We start from the raw sequence: 22,752 nt of genomic DNA, 5'->3' as shown, positions 1-22,752 counted from the left end.
CCATCCCTTGGCTGGGCAGAGCCTTGTCCAGCTTCTCTCCCAATAAGTGTCCCTCATTCTCTATCCAGGTAGGGTCAGACCCCCTGGGAAGAAAGATGAGGACGTGGGGAGGCAGCAGCATCTCAGGATGTGAAAGTGAAAGTGCAGGGCATGAGGTCCTCTTAAATAAGAGCTCAGAGTCCAGATGTGGTGTCTGGAACAAGAGCGCACGGAGTCCAGAGGAGGTGGGTGTATTTCAGTTTTGAGTTTGGGGGAACAGATAAAGATACTCTGCTTCAGACTCTTTAAGACATAACTTCTCTTCTGCACAGCTGGAGGACAGGAAGGCGGGAATAGGGGGACCCCATGTTGGTCCAGCAGAATAACACCAGACGCCAGCCGGCCACAGAGAATATCCACCAACCTGAAGAATCCTGAGGGACCAGAGACCCATAGCCTGCTTATCGCAAACACGGGGTTGACCAGATGTCCGTGCAGCCCAGCATGAAGCTGTGGGTCAAAGTCACCTTTAGGAATACGGATGCCTGAATGTGATGTGCCACCAGAAACCAAGGAAGACTTGAAGCCATCTGTGTGCTATGCGGAGTGGGCACACGAGAGAGGAGCAGGAGATGAGAAGAAGCCAGGCTGAGATGGGAAGACCACAGACCACGTCCACCGAGTTGGAGAAGGCTGGGCTAAAGTGAAGATGGAAAGGAAGTGAAGCTGGCGACAAGGAGAGGAACAGGCAGAATGTCAAGTCCAGTGATTCAGAACAGTGGTTCTCAAAGTGTGGTCCAGGGGCCTCCAGGGGTACCCCCAGACCCCTTGATAGGGGCCACAAGCTCAAAAGTCTTTTCACAATAACAGTAAGGTTTGTCTTTTCTGCTCTTGGGCCCCTGGCCTGGCCGTGCAAGAGCAGTGGTGGGTGAAAGTTCTGGGGTCTCAGGACAGATCAAGCCAGAGGAACAGACTGTCCCTCTGCTCTCTGTCAGAAAGAAAAGGAAAGCATGTCTTGATGAAGTGTGTCTTTAATTGAAAGTATGTCAAGTGGGACTTCCTTGGTGGCCACCTGCCAATGCAGGGAACACAGGTTCTTCATGGGTTGGTGAAGACCCCACATGCCACCAGGCAACTAGGCCTGTGTGTGACAACTGCTGAGCCGTGAGTGGCAGCTCCCGAAGCCCGCCTGCCTGCTGTCCAGTCACTCAGGTGTGTCTGACTCTTGGCAACCCCACGGACTGCAGCATGTCAGGCTTCCCTGTCCTTCACCATTTTCCAGAGCTTGCTCAAACTCATGTCCATTGAGTCAGTGATGCCATCCAGCCATCTCATCCTCTTTCACCCTCTTCTCATGCCCTCCATGTGTCCCAGCATCAAGGTCTTTTCCAGTGAGCCAGCTCTTTGCATCAGGTGGCCAAGGTATTGGAGCTTCATGTTCAGCATCAGTCCTTCCAATGAATACTCAGGGTTGATCTCCTTTAGGATGGACTGGCCCTAGAGTTCCACAACCAGAGAAGCCATCGCGACAGGAGGCCCTCACACAGCAATGAAGAGTAGCCACGGCTCACTGCAGCTGGGAGAAGCCTGCATGCAGCAACAAAGACCTGGCACAGCCGAAGTAAACTAATTAATTAACTAAAGAGTGTGTCAAGCGGTGGTGCTAGTTGCTGGTCACAAAACCCAGGCTTTCAGGCTCAGAGAAGACTTGGAAAACTTTTATGTCTCTGCTTCCCTGAGCTTCAGAGTTGTCACAGAGAGGTTTCTGATGAGATCAGCAGTGATAGTGATGAATGTGATTGCTTTGGTTATGTACAATGAAATACACTGACATCGGGAAAGTCTACACAAGTGTCCACATGTGGACAGAAGAACCATTCCACGTACGACACAGACCAGTGGATTTTAATGTAACGGGGAAAGGAAAGTTCACTGACATGGTTTCAGATTCCACATTGCAACTTTAAGAAACTCCCAGTTACAGGGTTTTCATGTATTGTCCGAACATAACATCCATAATCATCCGGAAAGGCTCCTCCTTCTTTTTCCTACCTCATCTGTATGAAGTCAGATTTTCTTCAACAACACATTTCAACACCCTGAGTGCAGAGGAAACATCAGAATTTAGTCATCTCTGAACATGCCAGACAGGGAAGGGGTTTTCAAAAAGCACAGAACCATGCCACTGTCCTCATTTGTGCTTTTGTTTTGGAAAAATTTAGTTTTCATAAAATTCTTATTACGTTATAAGCAGGCTATTGTTCTTTTAAATAAGTGAACAACTACTTTTTAAATGCCCAGTTTCAATTTTTGATAGGCAAGTATAGACAGATATAACCCAGGTAAGCAAAACCTCTTTGGAGTTTTCAAAAATTTAAGAATCTAATGGGTCCCTCAGGGCAAAATGCTTGAGAACCACTTATTTTGAAGCCACACATTTACTCTCCTGAATGCAGAGGAAAGGGTTGAAGAGACAGAAGTGAGGGGAGAAGATGATGGCCAGGGCAGAGAAGGGCAAACATCTGGTGGGTAATTCAGGCACACCTCGGAGTTACTGTGGGTTTGGACCAGACCACCACAATAAAGTGAGTATTGCAATAAAGTGAGTCACAGGAATTTCTTGGTTTCCCAATGCAAATAAAAGTTATGTTTACACTATACTGAAGTCTAGTAGGTATACAATAGCATTATGTTTGAAAAAACAATGCACATACTCTAAAGTACTTTAGTGTTAAAAATTGTTAACCATCTTCTGAGTAATGTTCTGTTTGATGGTGGGGGGACAGTTCTATGCTGATGGCTGCTGACTCATCAGGGAGCTAGTTGCTGAAGGCTGGGGTGGCTGTGGCAACTTCTTAGAATAAGACAATGAAGTCTGCTGTGTGGATTGACTCTTCCTTTCACGAACAGTTTCTCTGTAGCATGCAATGCTATTTGACAGCAATTTACCCATAGTAGAACTTCTTTCAAAATTGGAGTTAATTCTCTCAATCCTGTTTCTGCTTTACCAACCAAGTTTATGAATATTATAAATGCTTTGTTATCATTTCAACAATCTTCACACCATCTTCACCAGGATAGACCTATATCAAGAAACTGCTTTCTCTGCTCATTCTTAAGAAGCAACTCCTCACTTAAGTTGTACCATGAGATTGCATCAATTCCCTAATGCCTCAGGCTGTATCCCTAATTCCAGTTCTCTTGCTACTTCCATCACATCTGCAGTGGTTTCCTCCACTGAGGTCTTGAGACCCTCAAAGCCACCTGTGAGGGCTGGAATCAACTTCTTCCACACTCCTACTAATGTTGATACTTTGACTTCTTCCCATGAATTGCAGATGTTCTTCTTAGCATCTAGAATGATGAATCTCTTCCAAAAGGTTTTCCACTTATTTTTCCCAGATTTATCTGAGGAATCACTATCTATGGCAGCTATAGCCTCCTGAAAGGGATTTCTTAAAGAATAAGACTTGAGAGTCAATATTCCTCCTTGAACCATGGGCTGCAGGGTAGACGTGTGTTACAAAGTACGAAAACTCTATTAATGTCACAGTTAATCTCCATAAGAGCTCTTGGGGGATGTTTCGCATTGTCAATGAGCAGTAATATTTTGAAAGGAATCTTTTTCTGAGCAGTAGGTCTCATTAGTGAGCTTAAAATATCCAGTGAACCATATTGTAAACAGATGCGCTGTTCATCCAGGCTCTGTTGTTCCATTCGTAGAGCACAGGCAGAGTGGATTTGGCACAGTTCTTCAGGGCCTTGGGATTTTCAGAATGGTAAATGAGCACTGGCCTCAACTTAAAGTCACCGGCTGCCTTAGCCCCTAACAAGACGGTCAGCCTGACCTTTGGCACTTTGAAGCCAGGTATTGATTTCTCCTCTCTAGCTATGAAAGTCCTAGATTGCACCTAAAAATCACAGTTTTGGCAGGAGTGTGATCCTTCCTGGAGGCTCTGAGGGAAGGTCTGGTTCCTTGTTTTTTCCAGCTTCTAGAAGGCACCTGCTCATGGCTCTTCTTCCATCTTCAGAGTCAGCAGTGGTGGGTTGAGTCCTTCTCACAATAAATGACCCTTATACATTGTCCTATCTCCCCCTTCCTTTCATTTATCAGGCTCTTTGTGATCGCACTGACCTACCCATTAACCCAAGATTGTCTCCCTGCATCCAGGCCCCTGACTAGCAGCCCTTATTGCACCTCAATTTTTATTCCCCTTTGCCACCTAGCTCAACATACTCATAGACTGGGGGATTAGGAAATGGGCATGTTTGGGGGTTTTTATTCCACCAGGATTCAGAGGGGAAAGTGTGTGAGCAGAGATCTTACTCCTAACTGAGAGATTTCAAGTATGAAATCCTTACCCCCTGTCCTTCCTGAGAAAACAACTTGAAGATGTGCTCCAGAGGACCGGAAATCGAATCTCAAGTATGACACTTAAGAAAGAGTGTGAAAGAAACAATGAGGCACAGAACTGAGGGACAGTAGTATTAAAAGTGTGTCAACCAAATGAAACATAAGTGTCAGAGAGAATGGCTGAAAGAGGAAAGCGGTAAATAGTAAGGATCAAAAGAAAGTACATGATCTAAGGTCCTGACTATACGAATAAGTGTCAGGAATTATAATGAGGGAAATGGAAGCTTGCTGAAGTTCAGTGGTTTTTCCAGCAGTTCATGTATGGATGTGAGACTTGGACCATAAAGAAGGTTGAGCCCTGAAGAGTTGATGCTTTTAAACTGCGGTGCTGGAGAAGACTCTTGAGAGGCCCCTGGACAGCAAGGAGATTAAATTAGTTAATCCTAAAGGAAATCCACCCTGAATATTCACTGAAGGACTGATGTTGAAGCTGAAGCTCCAACACTTTGGCCACCCAGTGTGAAGAGCTGACTCACTGGAAAAGACCCTGATGCCGAGAAAGATCGAGGGCAGAAGGAGAAGGGGCAGCTGAGGATGAGATGGTTGGATGGCATCACCGACTCAATGGACAGAAATTTGAGCAAACTCCAGGAGATGGGGAGGACAGAGGAGCCTGGAGTGCTGCAGTCCGTGAACTTGCAAAGAGTAGGACATGACTTAGTGACTGAACAACAACAACAACAAAGTTCTTTGAAGTCTTCTGAAGAGAGTGAGCAAATGATGGAAAAAAGGATAAAGAGGAATTATACAGTGATGTGTGAACGACAGACTGATGAGAGGGAGCCTCACCAAAATCTCGTAAGTGATCTCAGACCAAAGTTAATCTCTAGGCTTTGCTGGCAGCTGACTTCCTGGTTCAGCTTCTGTGTTTTCAACCCTGGAGCTGTCTGTCTGTGGTGCTAAGTGGCCCAGCAAAGGGCGACCTCAAATTCCTCATTATTTATTTTTAAAGCAAGTCATAGTTTGCAAGCCATGTCTCACGCCAGGAGATCTTTCATGGATAATCTCAGGCATTTGGGTTTGTTTGCAAAGATTACAAATCCATATCACCATCTGTTTGCCTTTCTGGGGACGGTTCACAGCCTAATATTTGACTTGTGGGCTGTGCCCTTAACACATAAAACAGTGTTCTCTGTAGGAAAATCCGGGTCCTCACCCAGCGACAGGAGTCACCCCTGCATTCTCATTTACCCCTTTCTTTTTTAAACATGGGGATTTCTGTGCTTTTCTAATTTAGAAACTTCTTTATCATTCTAATTTTAAGACTTTCTTTATAGGTCAAAGATATAACTCATTGCCATTTCAGTTAAAACTTTCTTCTAATCTTTTAAAAAATTAAACATTGGTCTTTTTAAATTCAGATGTACATATTTAGCCAATACTTATTGATATGTTGTATTGTGATTTCTACCTGTCTTGTCACATATAGGTTTTTCCACCTCAAGATTAGGTACATGTTTACCTATATTTTCTTCCAGTAATTTTCATAGTTTCCTGCTTTGCATTTTTAATATATCAATTAAAAATTGAACGTAGGTCAAACTCCCTCCCCTAGTCTTGCACTCATGGTCAACTGTCCCAGCACACACTCAGCTTTAATGAATCCTTCCCTTTCTCACTGATATGAGATGCTGCCATTGTACTGGAAACTGTTACACATACTTGGTTGCATTTTAGAGCTTTCATGTTGGTTCTCTGATTATTTATATCTGTGAAAGGCCCGTGTTATGTTAATTAATGTAGCATTAAATACTTTTTATTATCTCATGGAATAAGGCCCTGCTTATTAGTCTTATTTAAATTGCTGTGTCTTACGTCTTCATTTTCTATAATATTTTTTTCATATTCCCTCAAATGCCTTAAGAATTTGACACTAATTCCTCGAGAGCCAACATCATTGCAGCATTCTTCCCATATAGAGGATGTGATATCACTTGTTACAATTTACAGTTTTGGTATGTTGTTTAGTGATGTTTTATACTATTCTTTATATGGCTATTGCATATTTCTTTTTTTAATTGGAGTATAATTGCTTTACAATGTTCTGTTGGTTTCTGCTGTACAATGAAGTGAATCAGCCATATGTATACATATAGCCCCTCCCTCTTAGACGTCCCACCCATTCCTCCATCTAGGTCATCATAGAACATGGAAGTGAGCTACCTGTGTTATTCAGCAGGATCTCACTAGCTATCTATTTTATACATGGGAGTGTACTTATGTCAAGCCTAATCTCCCAGTTTACCTCACCTTCCCCTTCCTCCTTAGGTACTTCATTTTTTTTTTTTAATAAATAGGATTTTTCTATGTATGTTCTAATTGGTTACCTCTGATGTCTACAAAGGGGACACTGATTTTCTTTTATATTCTTGTATCTTATATAGCTAGACTACTAAATTCTCCCTTTTAAAAAATTTTGTAGGTAACTATCTTAGGTTTTTATCTTCTGCAGGTAACAGTTTTGGATTTCCCTGTCCATTGGTATACTACTTATTTTGTTACCTTCTCTAATTGCATTGGCAAGCACTAATAGAACATGCTAAATTGGTCATGATAAGTGGCAATGAAAGAAATTATTTTCTTGTTTCTAACATTAATATATCATGACGGCTATTGTTTGGAGCATTTTTTCATCATTTTTTTTTTTTGGATTCTAGGATATTTATTAATACTCCTCCAACAATGGGCTTGACATTGAACAGGACTATAAACATATGAACAAGTCCAATCCAATATATTTCAAAACAAGAAGATTCTTGAGAATAGAAATTCTGTCTTTTGTAAGTATCCTTGCCATTCATTGGAGGAGAGGTTACAGGAAGTATCTGTGAATTCTGAAATTCATGAACTTTGGAATTCATATACATTCTTAAACTACTAATAAAAGAAGACCATATAGATGGGCGCGCAACATATAAAAATATAGTAACCACATAATAATCAAAAACAATGTTCAGTAATGCCCACTAAAATGAACAAAGAGAAAAATACAGCATAAGAATATAAAACAAATATTTTATACCCCTACAAACAAAACAAAGGCATCTTTTTGGTTCTGTTGTTTTTATAAAAACTATGTGTGAAACACACACGTATGTGTATTTTTACAGGAAACTTGACAAACATAGAAAAGCACTTCTAAATAAAAATCACCTGTCATATCATCAACATGAATGTCATTCCTTTGACAAGAGCATAAAAAATTCATAGGAGATGTGATCAGGGAAGGCCTTCCTAGCCTCAGGACTTGCGGATGCCAATTTACCAACCACTTTAAAATCCATGGGCCATGTAAATCCATGGCTAATTCATTTCAATGTATGACAAAAACCACTGCAATGTTGTAAAGTAATTAGCCTCCAACTAATAAAAATAAATGGGAAAAAATAAATAAATAAAATCCATGGGCCAAACCTCTTTTTAGGCTCTCTACTGTTACCTAACTCCTGATACCACTGTATTTTAAATCAAGCCAACAGTGATCAATAAACAAGGATACATGTAAAGCTATGGTTCTAATCTAAAACTTCTTGTTCCCCAAATATTAAGAGCTGGATGGAATCTTAGACATTCATCTAGTACTCTTCACTATGCCTGTCCTCATTATTCAGAAGGAAACAGGAATGGGGAGGTTAAGTGATATATGCCCAAGTGTTACAGCTGAGTAACTTAAACCCAATCCCCTAACAGCCAGGCCAGGGCTCCATCCAAGTGAACACACGGTGACTGAATCTCCCCAAGTGATGGAACTTCAGTTATTAAGTGGCTCGACTATGAATGAGCCTGAAAGGCAGACCACAGTGGATCTGTATGACCAGATGAAAGCTGCAATGCACTTTCAGCTCCACATAGGCAACTGTGGTGACTTTAGGGAGGCAAGTCACAGAAAGACCATATGGTCAAATGAAGAGTGTGCCCTGTGTCAACTGGTCATTGGAGCAACGTGAGAGCTCCACATTCCATGGAGATGTGAGCCTGGTGAAGTCACAAGAGTCATTTCTGGTTGACTGCACTGCCAGGACAGCTTGGGAGGCAGAAGAACCCAAAAGAGGCCCCTGAGAATATTAGGATTAAAATGAAGAAAACTCTTGAATCAGCTAGATTCCTCTTGGTCAGCAGGCACATATCCACAGAGGTCATACGACTTACGACCAATCATCTCCCTTCAAGTTCCAATCCAATTTAGTGAACCCTCAGATTTTCATCATCCCCACTTCAAGGCTGTCCTCTTATATCTAAAGCTTATCTTTGACTAAACAAATCTCAATTGACTAAAAGAGTGTAGAAATATGAAAGGTCATGTTTCAGTTTCTTCTGATCAATCTAGGTCATTTCAGTTGTAAGAAGTCTCTTTAGTCTCATGTGGGCAGAGCTCAGTACAGATGTTCCTGCTTTAAGCAGACTTCATTCTCAAATATAAGCGATTAAAGTTTAAAGTTACGATCACTTCTGGCTCTCTTCTTCCCACATCACAACTGTGGTGCAGGCTCGACGTGAAGAGTCAGACTGGGTGCCACGTCTCAGGAGGCTTGCTGGCGGATGAGCTCTTTCAACTGAGCCAGTCTGTCACTTTTCAGTGCTTCCCGGATGGAGTGGAAAAACCCAAAGTAGTGTTCAAAGTTGTGCATCATAAGCAGGACACCAGCCAACAGCTCGTTGGTCACCAGCAGATGGTGGACGTACGCACGAGTGTGGTTCTTACAGCAATAACAGGAACACCCTCTCACGAGAGGACTGAAGTCCTCCTGGTACTTTTTTTCCTTCAGATTAATTTCAAATGATGTCATTCCTTGGTTGCAACTGGTTGTTTTACTTTTCTTTGTTTGATCCACATATTTTATTTCTTCCTGTGTTCCATCTTGTTGTAATAATGTCTCTTCAGGATTCGGCTGGTAATCAAAGCTGAAAGTCAGGGCGCATCCCCGCTCTGTCACTTGATAAGGGAAAAAACTCTCAAATAAGTCCACTCCTCTTTCAATACACTCGAGCACCTCATCTGGCCGACTAACACCACAGATGAGCCTTGGTTTGTCCTCCGGCAGCTCTGCAGTAACTAAGGACAGCAAGTGCAGTCTAGTCTCCAGGGTCGCTGGGTTCCCCTGAAAGCCATCCAGAAGGAAGCCGCCAACAGGCCGCTTGGCTGTTTCTCGAGCCGACCTCAGCCTCTCCTCCGTCACGTCTCCACCTTCGATCACTCCAATGATCGAACTTTTCTGGATGTTAAAAAAGTATCCTTTAATTTCAATTCTATTACTTAAAAAAATCATAAAAAATAGTGTGCTACCAAACATTCTTCCACAGTACTGAGATAAGCATAAGTTTTGTCTCCTTAGCCTGTGATGTCCAGTACAATTTCAGTGATGATGGAAACGTTCTATATTTGTCGGTCCAGTGTAGGCAGCCACTACCCATGAGTATGGCTATTGAAAACTTGACATACGACTAATGAGACAGAAGAACTGATTTTTAAGTTGCATTCAATTAATTAAATAGATATACGTGGCTAGTGACTTCCATTACAGCCGTAGGCATATTAAAATGGTGATTTAACTGAGCTGTGTTTTTCCTCCTTTATCTTTGTTAATATAGGGTATCAGAGTGAGCCTAAGAAACATTTCTTTCCTGATCCGAAGCAGTTTAAATAGCTTAGGAATTCTTTGTCCTTTGGGTATTCGAAAGATGAAAGATCTGACGGGGTCCAGTGCTTTCATGGACTTTGAGAAGACATGTCTTAGGCAACTTATTCCTTTAGTGCACCAGAAGGAAGAAGAGGAGCCTTCAAAGTAAGCACAGAGAAAAGCCAGGAAGGTGTGGGGAAAGGAACACCCAGTACTGCCCCGGGATTGGTGAGGAAGGCAGGGCCCAAGGTCACGGAAGACTAGGGGCTGAGAAGGGGCTTCGATTGGGCCCCGAGGGGTAGCTGCCAAGACAGACCAGTGGAACATGAGGCAGATGTAAGGCTGTGCAGCGCTTGGATCATTTGAAATTAAGGAAGCAAGATGTGCCAGCATTTAGCAGGGTGTTAGGGCCAAAGGAAAGGCTTTCTGTGGTTTTGGTTTCTTTGTTCTTGCTTTAGTTTTGTTTGTTTCAATGTGGTGCTAGACCCTACTGACGTTCCAAGCAGAAGCCAGAGGACAGAACGGGAGTAACTGAGGCAGCTCCAGGAGCCGGGAGCAGAGGAAAGGTTCAGAGTACCGGCGAGGACCCGAGAGGGAAGACAGGGTGGATGTGAACACGGTAAGTGCAGGGATGGGGGAGGCGACGCCTGGTAGCCTTGAGCCTTCTGTGAGGAAGCAGGCAAGCTCATTCCAAGGCCCGGGGTCTTGGAGGGGAGTGCAGGTTTGATGAGCTGCCTAACAACTTCCGTGCATCTTGGAGTTGGGGACCCTCTGGAGTGTAGCACTGTGTTCTGCGGGGAAGCCAAGAATAACGTCACACTCTGTACAGTAGATACCCCGCTCCCCAGTCGCTGGTCACACAAACAACTTCAGGGAGAGACCATATCTGCCTGGGGCTAACTCAGAGGCTCTACGGCCTCCCCCTTCCTCCTTAAATTCCCAAAACAGTCTGCAAGGAAAGCTGTTTGGAAGCTCCACAAGGCCTCCGTCACTTAGGAGCTAGCCTCCCAGGGACATCCTCCTGGTCAGTTTGGAGGAGAGCTGTCCGAGAGGCCTACCAGCAGGCCTGGTGGTCCCTGGAGCAAATGTTCTATGCAGGACATCTCGTTAGGAGGCTCACAGCGGATACAGACCTTCAACACTGGCTGGCATCCGTCTTCCCCACGGGGCAGCAAGTGTCCTCCACAAACGGCAGGAGGTCAGGCCTGGCCAAGGGGTCAGAGGCTTTCACGTCGTGGGGACGGTCTACCGGGCATTGGGCATTAGGGTCAGGGCCTGGGCCAGCTCACTGGTCACTCACTTTGACAGGAGAGGTCAAAGCAGTGCTGGTCCTACCACGTGCGAGAGGGTGCTGGAACCTTCGCCCAGGCCCCGCCCCAGTATCCCTCACAGGGGGATGCTCCCACCTGGGGAGAAAAACTGAACAGCAACCCATCTAACACACACTTCTGTTCACTTTGTAAACACGAAATGAAACGCGTTTTTGTTTGATGGTTTCCTAGTTGGTGTATTTGGTGAATCGACCTTGTTGCCGGTGAACCAACCTTGAGCGCACACACTGTGTCCATCTGATGTGTATTCAGGATAGGAAAGTGCTTTGCAAGTAATGAATGTATTTGGTTCTTGGTTTCGCAGTTTTTTCCCCTCTATTGACTTTGTTCTCTCAATGACCTTGGTAAGGTTTTGAGCTGGCCCATCCATTTGGCTTCTCTTTTGGAGCGTATCAAAAACATCAGAAACTCATCTGATTGCTGTCCATCTGAAACTAACACAGCCTAGTAAGTCAACTATATTTCAATAACAATTAAAAAAAAAACCCTGCTCATCCGAGCAACCCCTGACTGCTGAGTTTGTTACAGGCACCCAGTCAGTGCTCAGCTGAGGGCCAGTGCCTCTCAGGCTGCTGTTGATTCAGAGATTAGAGACCCAGGAACTGGGAGCGTCCATGAGGACCCCAAGGGACCGTGCAGAAACCCCAGTGTGCTACAGAGACTGGGACAGTGTGGTTGCAGGAGATGGATGGTTAACACTGAAATCGGTTAAATGCAGAGATTAACGTTGAGACGAGGCCAGGAAGAAGGAGGCTTATGGTTTTTAAACCGTCTTCAGTTTCATAACAGACTGCTGGTATTTTAGCCAACACACTCTGCAGAACCAACGTCACTGTCCAAACACCAGTCTTCATTCTGAGCTGTGCCTTTCCTAAGTCTCAGCCCCGCTGGAGTGGAACGTGAGCCCGTGGGCTCTGGCCTCACGGAGCCACACGACCACAGGCCTGAGTCCTGCTCCCGGGGGTCAGGGGGACATGGGGAAAAGGCTTGTCACAGGCAGAGGCGGCTTCAGCTCTTGCTGCTCGGATAACCAAGGACATCTGGCAAGAGACGAGCACCTCGGTGTTTCCACAGGCGCCCTTCACTCGGCCCCGTGGCTTAGCTCTTCCAAACGTATCACCAGCGGCGGTGCACACAGGAGGCGCTAACACAGGAGCACGTCCGGGGCGCCAGCATCCTCGCCCTGACCCTGGCCTGGATTCTCCCAACCACCGCCTCTCCGCACGCGGACACTCCCAGGGACCACGTCCTGCGCTGTCGTATCTAACAAGCTCACCCCTAATTGTCACGTCTGGCCAAGAAGACACTAACTCCTGAGCAGAAGGCTTCGGGGACTTCTGAACGAGGCTGTCACCCTGACCTTAACTGACTGACCAGGGACCTGACGTGATCCAAGGGCCCCTCAGGAGAGCGTGTGTCACCAGCGTGATCCTTTGGAGACTTCCTTTCCAGCAGTAGCTGGAGGCTACAGGGGGCAGTCTCCTCTTTGCAATATGAAATAACTACAAGAAATATGGAAAGTAAGGGTGATGAGGGTCAGAAGGGTGTGGTGCTCCCTGTAGGCAAGAAACAGGAATTTCTACAAAACTACCTGGGCTCTGCCTGGACACAGGGAGGGGCTGACGCCCTCAAAGTTCTCCCTGAACAGCTGTGATCCCCTCCCCCCGATCAATCTGTGCTTCTATAAAGGCATGGAATGGGAGGGTCTGAGCTGCCATTAAAAAACAAGACTGACAACAGCTGGGCTGCCTGGAGGGGCTGTGATCCCCAGACAGGAAAGACCAGGTGGCCTCTGTCACTAAGAGCTTGTGGCCCTGGCCCAGGCACAGCCTCCAGGTTGAGGCAAAGAGAGGAGACAGGAGGCAAGGTGGGCGCCTGCCCCAGCCAGCACCGGGATGACGCCCAAGGCCGGCTCTGGGCCCTGGTCCTGGGGTCACGGCAACTGATGGGAGTCAGGGCTCCAACACCAGCGGGTTGAAAGCTGCTTTGTAATGAAAACCCAGGGGGTGTCCTGCAGCCCAGGACAGGCAGAGGGGAGGACAGCTGCAGAGAGGCAGCAAGAAGTCCCCTGGTGCTGCTCTGGACCCCCCCTCCCCGCCATCACCAGGGGGTGCTGGGCTTCTCTGAACTTGCTTCACTTGGCAGCTTGTCAACACCTTGACTCCGGAGCTCCAGGCCCAGGAGAGAGTTGTGTGCTTGCTTTAGGCCGCAGGGTTTGGTGTGATTACAGCAGCGGCGGCCTCTGCAGGTGGACACGCCCACAGGCCTGTCTCGCTGGGCTCCCGGCCAGGGTGTGTGGGGCCGCCCTGTCCCCCTCCTGTCTAACGGGCCGCCCAGGGTCCACAGATCTGTGTCCTGGTTCCCTCCGCACCTGCTCTGCCCTCAGCTTCCCCGGTGAGGTGGGGACCCCTCCACACCCACAGTTACTCAGGTCCTGACTCTGGAGTCCGCCGTGACCCTCACGCCCACTCCCCTAAAATCATGACCCCACGACCAGCCCTTAGGCAAACTTGCTGGCTCCCCCTGACTGCTTCTCAGGAGCCTGCCGGCGGCAGAGCAGAATCTGGGTCTTGCTACTCCCTTGCCTAAAGGCCTGCCGCCACGCAGAGAACAGCCAGTCCACGTCCTGCTTGGGTCTTTGGCCCCGTGATTGCCTGCACCCCACCCCAGCTCTGACCTCCTCTCTGCCCTCCACCGCCAGGACACTTTCAGGCCTTTCTCTTGGCCACTTCCTACCCGCCTTGAGTCTTCACTTAACGTCTCCTTTGCAATAGGCCTGCCAACCCACAAAATACCCCGAGGCAACAAGGGAGCCCAGGAGACAGCTAAGCCTTGGAGGTTTGGCAGAGGAAGATGCAAAGCAGAAGAACAAATAACGCCAAAGGGCTTTAGCTCAGCCCACAGGAGAGACCTGCAAGATGGCTCTGGGGGGGTGCCCCCCACTCTGCTGGGAAGAGGTGAAATTCCGCCTTTGTTCTGAAAGCCCTTGATCGCGGCTTCTGGGTGTTGCAGATCAGCATCGAGACTTTCCCTCTTCATCACCTTTATTCGTGCAAGGCTATGGTCTTAGCATTAGGAGAGACTGTCACCCTGGCGCTGGATCAAGTTGAAATAAAACTATTCGAGGAATGTCTGACCATCAGGAAGGAAGTCAGAGCTCCTTGTTTTAATTAAGGGGGAACTGAGGTCAGAAAGCATGTGACTTTCATCCAGTGTCCTCCACCAAGTTACTGCCATCTGCCCACCCAGAGACCCCCCAAGGGGCCAGCCCCTCCAGAGATACTAGGGCCACGCTGCAAGGGTCCCGCCACACACACTTACTCTAGCCTTTCCTCTTCTTTCCTTCGAAGGTCGAAGTCCCGTTGAACCACCTCCCAGACATGCTTGGCCTCTTCATCCGTGAGCTTGGAAAGATCCAGTGTCTTCCCCATCGCGGCTGCTCGTCAGGGTCACACCTGGAGTGACACAGGGCCCAGCAGTCAGCCCAGGAGGCCCATGCGGGTGCCGGCCGAGTCACAGAGGAAGAGGCAACGCGAGAAACACCGATTTCCCGGGAGCTGGAACCTGGGTCAGGCAAACGTGTGTCTGGAAACACGCATAGTCAAAATAAGTAAACCCATGCGTAGAGTCCCCACAGCTCAGAGTCAGAATTCAGATGACACTGTGCCCTTTCTGGACCCTGAAGATCCCAATTCACACCAAGAGGACAGAGGAAGGAAAACCCAGCTGTCACAAACCAAGAGGAGCAGAACTTTACACCTTGCTCGCTACTCAGCGTGTGCTCCGTGGACCAGCAGCATCTCCCGGAACCTGTGAGAAATGCAGACTCCCAGGCCCCGGCCCTCCTGATTCAGAACCTGCGTTCCGACAAGGTCCTCGATGGGTCCTCCACCTGTCTCCCCCTCCCCCAGCACGCCCACCCCGAGCGTGTCTTCACACCTCCTAACAGCTAGCGGAGCATCATTTCGTACATCGTGATGGCGGCGACCTCCCCCTGGCGCTCGGGGACACATTTTTGCACCCCCACCTCTTTGGTCTGTGGCACGTGGACAGCAGGCCCTTGGCAGGGGACGTGGTAGCTGCACCCAGTCCAGCTCTTTTCTGGCGGGACGGGATTGGGAGGCAGATTCTGTTTGGGTGACGGGATCTTGGTGGGAACCGAAAGTTCAAGAATCTCTGTGTGACTTCAGCGACTCTTCATGGACTGAAACCTGCTTTTCAGGAACATCAGAGAAGGGACCCAGACTGTCTGGTCTCCCTGGAAAGCCTTTAGCACCAACCAAAGACTCAAATCTGCTTCTGAATTCTGAGCAGCATCTCCAGTCACTGACGCTGACCTCCTGGAAAGTGATCTCTGTGCAAATGCAAACAACACTTGCTCTAGAAAGTGTTTGTGCTAGAAAGCCAGTTTGCTGGGCAAGAGGTTAATTATGAAGAGTGACATTTTTGGAGTAACACTCAGATACCACTTAAAAGCAAAGTGGCCACAGAGATCCCGTGGCTGTCAAACTATGCCTTAAAATAGGTGAAAAATAATTTCTAATTTTTTTTTTTTTGCACTGACCCTCTCAGTATTTCCAAACTCAAGCACTGTGCTGTGAATGTTGTATTAAGAGGATGCCCTGATGGGTCAGAATCATTCAAACTGTTTCCTTTACAGTTGAATTGAGATTTTTGGATGTGAAAACATTAAACCCAAACTGATTCTTGATGCTTCCCCAGAGCACATAGTTTCTGTTTTTCTTTAAAAAATGGAACAAAAAGTCATCTGATGGATGACTGGGGTTTATTCATTTTTGCTTTTTACTGTCATTGAAAAAATTCTGTCATAAGAAGAACATTCATTTGAAATTCTATTTTCAGAGCAGATGAAAGCCGTGACTATCAGCTGAGTAGTCAGCATTCTGTCTCCTCTCCTAAAGGAAAAGTCACAGTTTCAGGCTTCATTTCAAGAAACTTGACTTGCGAGGTGTGAGGGAGAAAAATAAAACAAAAAGAAACCAGTATGTTTTTCTTGCCATGCAAGCTTAACTGTCTTAAGAGTGGGTCAGTGACCGATGGCCCATGGATTAATGACCCACTAGGGGTCAGAACCCCTGCCTGGAGGCTCCACACCCAGAGGACTCACCCCCCACCCCTCTCAAGCCTGTCTCTTCTGTCTGATGCTCCTTTCTAACAAGGATGGCACTTGGCTTCCCGGCTTAGACAGCCAAGTCAATCACAGCCTGGGGACTGGCGATACTGGACCAGGGAGTCACCTCCGGAGAGGGGGGTGCCTGCCAGGGATGGGGTGGGGAAGACACCGAGGCTGGCTGCCTGCTGCCTGGAGTGAGGCCAGGCAGAAGCTGCTGAGCTGTGAACAGAAAGCGATGGCCAGGGCACAGTGCTTCAAGGGAACCAGGGCTTCGTGACTTTGCACCAACTCGGAGGTTCCAGCAGTGACCCTGAGTTGTTAAGTGACAGTGTTCGTCTCTCAGTTGTGTCCGACAGCTTGTGACCACCCCCCTACACACACACCATGGACTGTAGCCCGCCTCTGTCCATGGGATTCTCCAGGCAAGAATACCGGAGTGTGTAGTCATTCCCCTCTCCAGGGGATCTTCCCGACCCAGGGATCAAACCCAGGTCTCAGGCACTGCAGGCAGATTCTTTATGGTCTAAGCCACCAGGGAAACTGATGTGCATTAATGATGCTCTGTTTAATGAAGCCAGGAATGAGGTAATACAGAGTTTGAAAAGCAAGCATCCCATGTAGCTAACCCAAGAGCAGACTGTCGATACTTCATGGGGTAGACATAATCTGAAAACTTTTACTCTGGTGCCCGTTTTTAGCTCTGGTCCAACCTCTGGGTGAGCAGGAGGTGCTGGGAGAGGAGGGGAGGAGAGTGACTGGAAACTTCAGATCCTCCCCATTCACAGGACGTTATGCCATGCAGCTGGGAGGTGATGCTTCCCAGGGAAGCAGGTTCCTGGGACATCCAGGGGTCAGCAGCCTGTGGTCCCCAACACGGGGCTTTATTACAGTGACCAACCTTCCCATTCAGTGAGTTGATGAAGTACAGAAGCTTAAAGCTTTTAATTATTTTTGTTAGTTTATTTCATTGTTGTTGGTGGTAGTGATGGTGGGTAGGCGGAGGTGGTAGTTTAAAGCTTATTTTTTTTCCATCTTGGACCTAGTTGGTTCCAGCTAGTTTTTTTTTTTAACTTTTTATTTTTCATTAGGGTGTAGCCAATTAACAAACAATGTGATAGTTTCAGGTGAATAGCAGAGGGACCGAGTCATACATATACATGCATCCCATCTCCCCCAAACTCCCCTCCCATCCAGGCTGCCACATAACAGTGAGCAGAGTTCCTTACTAAAATACAGGTCCTTGTTGGTTATCCACTTAAAATATAGCAGCGTGCACATGTCCCTCCCAAACTCCCCATCCATCCCTTCCTCCTCTCTTTCCCAGGGCAATGGTAAGTTCCTTCTCTTTGAGTCTGCTTCTGCTTTGTAAGTTCATTTGTATCATTTCTTTTTAGATTCCACATATAAGGGATGCCATACAATATTTCTCCTTCTCTGACTTACTTCACTCAGTATGACAATCTCTAGGTATCCTTCCATGTTGCTGCAAATGGCATTATTTTAGCTTTAATGGCAGAGTAAGATTCCATTACTTAATTGACAAAGGTCCATCTAGTCAAAACTGTGTTTTTTTTTCCAGTAGTCATGTGTGGATGTGAGAATTGGACCATAAAGAACTCTGAACGCTGAAGAACTGATACTTTTGAACTGTGGTGTTGGAGAAGACTCTTGAGAGTCCCTTGGACTGCAAGGAGATCAAACCAATCAATCCTAAAGAAAATCAACCCTGAATATTCACTGGAAGGACTGATGCTGAAGCTGAGACTCCAATACTTTGGCCACATGATGCAAAGAACTGACTCATTGGAAAAGACTCTGATGCTGGAAAAGACTGAAGGCAGGAGGAGAAGGGGACGACAGAGGATGAGATGGTTGGATGGCATCACTGACTCAATGGATATGAGTTTGAGCAAACTCCAGGAGTTGGTGATGGACAGGGAAGTCTGGCATGCTGCAGTCCATGGGGTCACAATGAGTCGGACACAACTGAGTGACTGAACTGAACTGACTATTCCATTGTATATATGTACCAGGTTTTCTTTATCCATTTCTCTGTTGATGGACATTTAGGTTGCTAAAGCTTTTTAAAAACTATCTTTAGAAAATAACCTTAAACTGAATGGAGAATATGTTTGATTTCAGCAACAAAAGTGGATAAACCAGAAGACATTAGCAATTGGGGGCTGTTAGTATCCTTCTGGCTTGTGTCACGCTGGTGCGTTGATGGGGGTGCTTGGGATGTGGTAGAAGGTCCTGCCAGGTATTCTGCCAGGTACGGCCACGTGTAAGGACCGTGGATTCACGGAGGGGACAGCCTTTCAGCCATGGTCATCTCTCCCACCACTCCCCACTCTGCTCACCAAGACCCTGGTCTCTACCAGGTATCCCTCCAACCACCACAGTCGGGGGGGGGGAACACGGGAGCAGAGGACATGCCTGACCCACAGAGGGGACAGGGTTCTGACCTGCCCTGGCCCGGGGGAACCTCCCAGGGTGTGCGTGCTGGGGAGGGCAGACTCACCAGGCTCTATCTGCTCCTGGTTCCACTTGGGTGTAGATAATGCCTAGTCATGAGCTTCCTGAACAAAACACTTTCAATTTGTGCTTGGTCCAGGGCTCAGATTTAATCACATTGTTAATCTTCAAAACTGTTAGCCCTCCCCAGTCATTTGTAAGTTATAATGGAGAAAAGAGAACGTTACATAGAAGTTAATGAGTTGGAAAGAGACAGTGGAACTGGTTTTACAAAGTGGATAGCCTGAACCCAGATCACTGCATTTCAGCCGTGGCTCATCTGTATCTGTTAAAGATTTGAGTTTATATTTTGACCCCATTAAGGGGGAATATGGGTAGGGGTTCTTCCTACACACAACTTGGGTCGGAGGGGCCCCCTGAGCCTGGGAACAAAGGCAAGAATGAGTCGTCACCTCCTAAGCTGATAAACTTTCCAGCAAGCCCAAGTTCCTCTTCAATGGCCTACTGACAATGGCAGGAATGCTCTCTGACTCAGAATCAGGTGAGTGACCCTTATCTAGAAAGGTACAGGCACATTCTTGGGGGAAGGCCCAGGTGCTAGCTGGGGGCAAGGGGGCTCTGCATTAACCCTTTGAGGCTGTTTCCCAAATGCTGCCTCAGAGCAGGATTGTGTGGTTACTTCTGCAGGCAGGGCTGGCTTCCCAGACACGCGACCAATCCCCCAACCTTTCTCAGCTGCAAGATGAGCACATTTCCACCCTGGAGGCAGCCCACCCCTGCAGGTGCTCTGAAATCACCCCAGCAGCTCCGGCCCTGCCGCTTGCCTCCCTCCTGCTCAATCTCGCCGCTCTCTCAACTCCCTGGGGAGCTGCTGGAACCCTTGTTTCTACACAGACATCCTTCCACACTTGCAGGAAATCCTTGGCTACAGAGTCCGGAGCAAGGTCGGGGCCCCAGGTGATGCTGCGGGACAAGCATGCCCTGGCGTCAGGGGCTGGGCTCCAATACCGGTTCAGGCACCAGCCGGCCCCCGCTGGACCAGGGACCAGTCCACTTCCCCTGCGGGTCTCAGCGTTCGCAGCTGTACCATGACTTCTCCAGACATCTCCAGCCTTGGGAGATGCCAGGATGTTGGAATTAGAGGGAGAGATCATAGGGTGGGTGCAGGGGAGGGGAGCCTCCTCCTCCAGAGATTGCTTCTGCAAAGAATGAGACAGGCAGCCCCCGAACGCTGACCCGATGGCAGGGGTGGGGGTCCCCATGAGCCATCACCACGCTGCCATCTGAGGGCACCGCAGCCACCCTTCCGAGTAGCCCACGGAGCTCCGGCTCCTCTTCACCACCACCCAAGCCTCCCCCTGAGCCAGCCTTAGCATTTCAGTCACTAATGCCTCAATCAATAGGGCCCCTTGCCTGCTAGTCTGTGTGCCTGGGCCGGTCCTCAGTCACTCCTGCGGGGCACCTACCAATGTGTGCAGAGTTTGGACGCAGGGGGAGCGCAGGGACCTATGATTGGTGCTTGGATTCTAAGGCGTGAGGCCCTGAAGACCCAGGCACGGGGCTTCTGTCCGACAAAGCTGGGTCTTGCTGAAGCCTAGTGGAGTGGCCGACAGAGGGCTAGATGGTAAAAGATGGACGTGACTGGCTGAACCCAGGTGCCAACGCCGCTGCTCCACCACCATGGACTTTAAGCCTGACTGTCTCCCTGGGCTTCATGGCCATCGGCATTGCTGCCTTTGCATCTAGTGGGCCAGTGGGGGCCTGCCACCCCCCTTTATCACTCCAGCCTCTCAGAAAGAAATATGTAACTAAGACGGGGGAAAAAAAAACACATAAAAATGTAAAGGTCCCAACTGACAATGGAGTGGGGTTCTTCCCAACGTGTGGTTAAGGTGCACAGGACGCAGTGTCTGAGCCGGGGTGACCCGAGGGCCTTTGCAAGCAGGTCTGGCCCAGGCTTCCCAGGTGGCGATTCTGGTAAAGAGCCCGCCTGCCGATGTGGGAGACGCCAGAGACAAGTGTTCGATCCCTGGTGGGTCGGGAAGGTCCCCCGGAGAAGGGCTCACAACCCGCTCCAGTATTCCTGCCTGGAGCACCCCCTGGACAGAGGAGCCTGGCGGGCCAAGTCCATGCGTTCCTCACTTTCTGGCTGAGGCAGGGGCCTGGGGCTGGTGGCCACTACCTGACTCCCTTCACCTGCAGACCCTTCCCCCCGGCCCTGTGGGCTGGTCTGGGGGCCTGTCAGCAAACAAAATTCCAATAAAAGTGGGGCTTTCAGGGGCCCCAAATCCAGGACACCTCCTCCCCTGCCAGGGCGCCCCAGGGCTCTCTCTCTGGCAGGAGTCGCTACCCGAACAGTCTGAGTCATGGGCCCCTGAGCGCCCCTGAGTCTCCCCGGAGCGCCAGGCTCAGCCCGGTGTGCAGGGCCATCGCCGACAGGACTTCTGATGGAAACCGATTTGCCCAGATGGGCTCCTAGAATTCCGGTTAGGCTCTCCAGGTGAAGCCTGGCTTTGGGGTTCGGTGGGGGTGGGGGGCTGGGCGCGTCCTCCTCGTCGGTCAGGAGGGACCGAGGCCTGGGAGGCTGCCGGGGGCGTTTTCACACCGGCGGGGCTGCAGCCAGCACCGCGGACCCGCCCACCGCCCCGGTTCTCCCTGACTCACCGACTCCGTTCCCAGGGGTGTCTGCCCTGGCCGCCGGGACTCCCGGGTTGCCCGCTCCGGTCCTGCCAGGGAGAGCGAGGCGACGGGCCGGGCGTCGGGTCTCGGGGCTCTGAGGCCAGGCGGGCCGAGCGGGCCGGGCAGGGCGCAGGGCGGCAGGAGGGCGAGGTCCGGGCGCCCGCGGGGATCACGAGGGCCGCGCCCGCCCCGCCCAGCTCCGGGAGCGGCTAGCACCTCCGGGTGCGGGCGGCGGGCGGGGCGGGCACCCGGGCGCCCGCGCGGAGGCGCCAGCGCCGGGCAGAGCCCATCGCTCCTCGCCCACAGCCCGCTGGGCGGAGGAAGGCGGCGGCGGCGGGGAGGGCAGGGCCGGGCCCGCACCTGGGGAGTCTGGCCGGTAACGCGGCCGCCGCGGGGGCCCCCTCGTGCGGAGGGACCTGGGGGCCTTTCGCGCCCTCGGAGCGCGCGCTGCTATCTGACTTAATTCCCATCCCAGCTCTGCAGTTTACTCTGCTATTCACTCCGGCTTTACAGAAGGGACACGGAGGCTCATGAAGGCGCCTTCCCCAAAGCCGCCGACTAACGCCTGGGAACGCCGGCGGGTAAGGGGGACTTTGGAGGGAGAAGCTCCGGCGCCAGGATCGCCCCCGAGAGGAGGGTCCCGAGACCTCGCCCGTCAAGAAAAGTCGGGGGAGTCAGCATCCGCGCGCAGACAGGACAGGAATAGACTGGAGCATGACCTGGGGGGCGATCAGAGGGCAGCCGCTGGGTAACCTCCTAGCGCCTGCAGCTGCTTCCGTCTCCAGGAGCTCAGTTCAGTCTCTCAGTCGTGTCCGACTCTTTGCGACCCCATGGACTGCAGCACGCCAGGCCTCCCTGTCCATCACCAACTCCTGGAGTTTGCTCAAACTCATGTCCATTGAGTCGGTGATGCCATCCAACCATCTCATCCTCTGTCATCCCCTTCTCCTCCTGCCCTCAATCTTTCCCAGCATCAGGGTCTTTTCCAATGAGTTGGTTCTTTGCATCAGGTGGCTCAGGAGCACCTCAAATCCACAGGGCCGCAAGCACCTCCAGCAGCTCCAGCCCACCGTGCCCACTTGTCCTTCCCAAATCCCCTGGACATGAAGGGCATCACCACCT

At 49.3% G+C, this 22,752-nt stretch overlaps 1 protein-coding gene and 1 pseudogene across 4 annotated transcripts in view; both read right to left on the bottom strand.

The window, feature by feature from the left end:
- The window catches only part of MLPH (melanophilin), a 48,439-nt gene extending 26,579 nt beyond the window's left edge, over positions 1-21,860 (bottom strand). For 2 of the 4 annotated variants that reach the window (XM_020868876.2, XM_020868878.2), the window contains exons 1-2: positions 21,616-21,858; positions 14,664-14,797 (exon numbers count right to left, since the gene is read on the bottom strand). In XM_020868876.2, the coding sequence (XP_020724535.2) occupies positions 14,664-14,773 (110 nt within the window). In that variant the 5' untranslated portion in view covers positions 14,774-14,797; positions 21,616-21,858. Of the gene's footprint in view, positions 1-14,663; positions 14,798-21,615 lie in introns of all 4 variants that reach the window. The other 2 variants (XM_070463574.1, XM_020868875.2) reach the window with 2 other exon arrangements.
- Positions 7,030-12,390, bottom strand: LOC110121627 (queuine tRNA-ribosyltransferase accessory subunit 2 pseudogene; annotated as a pseudogene).
- Positions 21,861-22,752: the final 892 nt, after the last annotated feature.

Source organism: Odocoileus virginianus, unplaced genomic scaffold, assembly GCF_023699985.2.
Source record: "Odocoileus virginianus isolate 20LAN1187 ecotype Illinois unplaced genomic scaffold, Ovbor_1.2 Unplaced_Contig_4, whole genome shotgun sequence".
In the NCBI taxonomy this organism is placed as follows: Eukaryota; Metazoa; Chordata; class Mammalia; order Artiodactyla; family Cervidae; genus Odocoileus; species Odocoileus virginianus.
The sequence above is the reverse complement of the archived record's forward strand: the minus strand, read 5'-3'. Positions and strand labels throughout refer to the sequence as shown.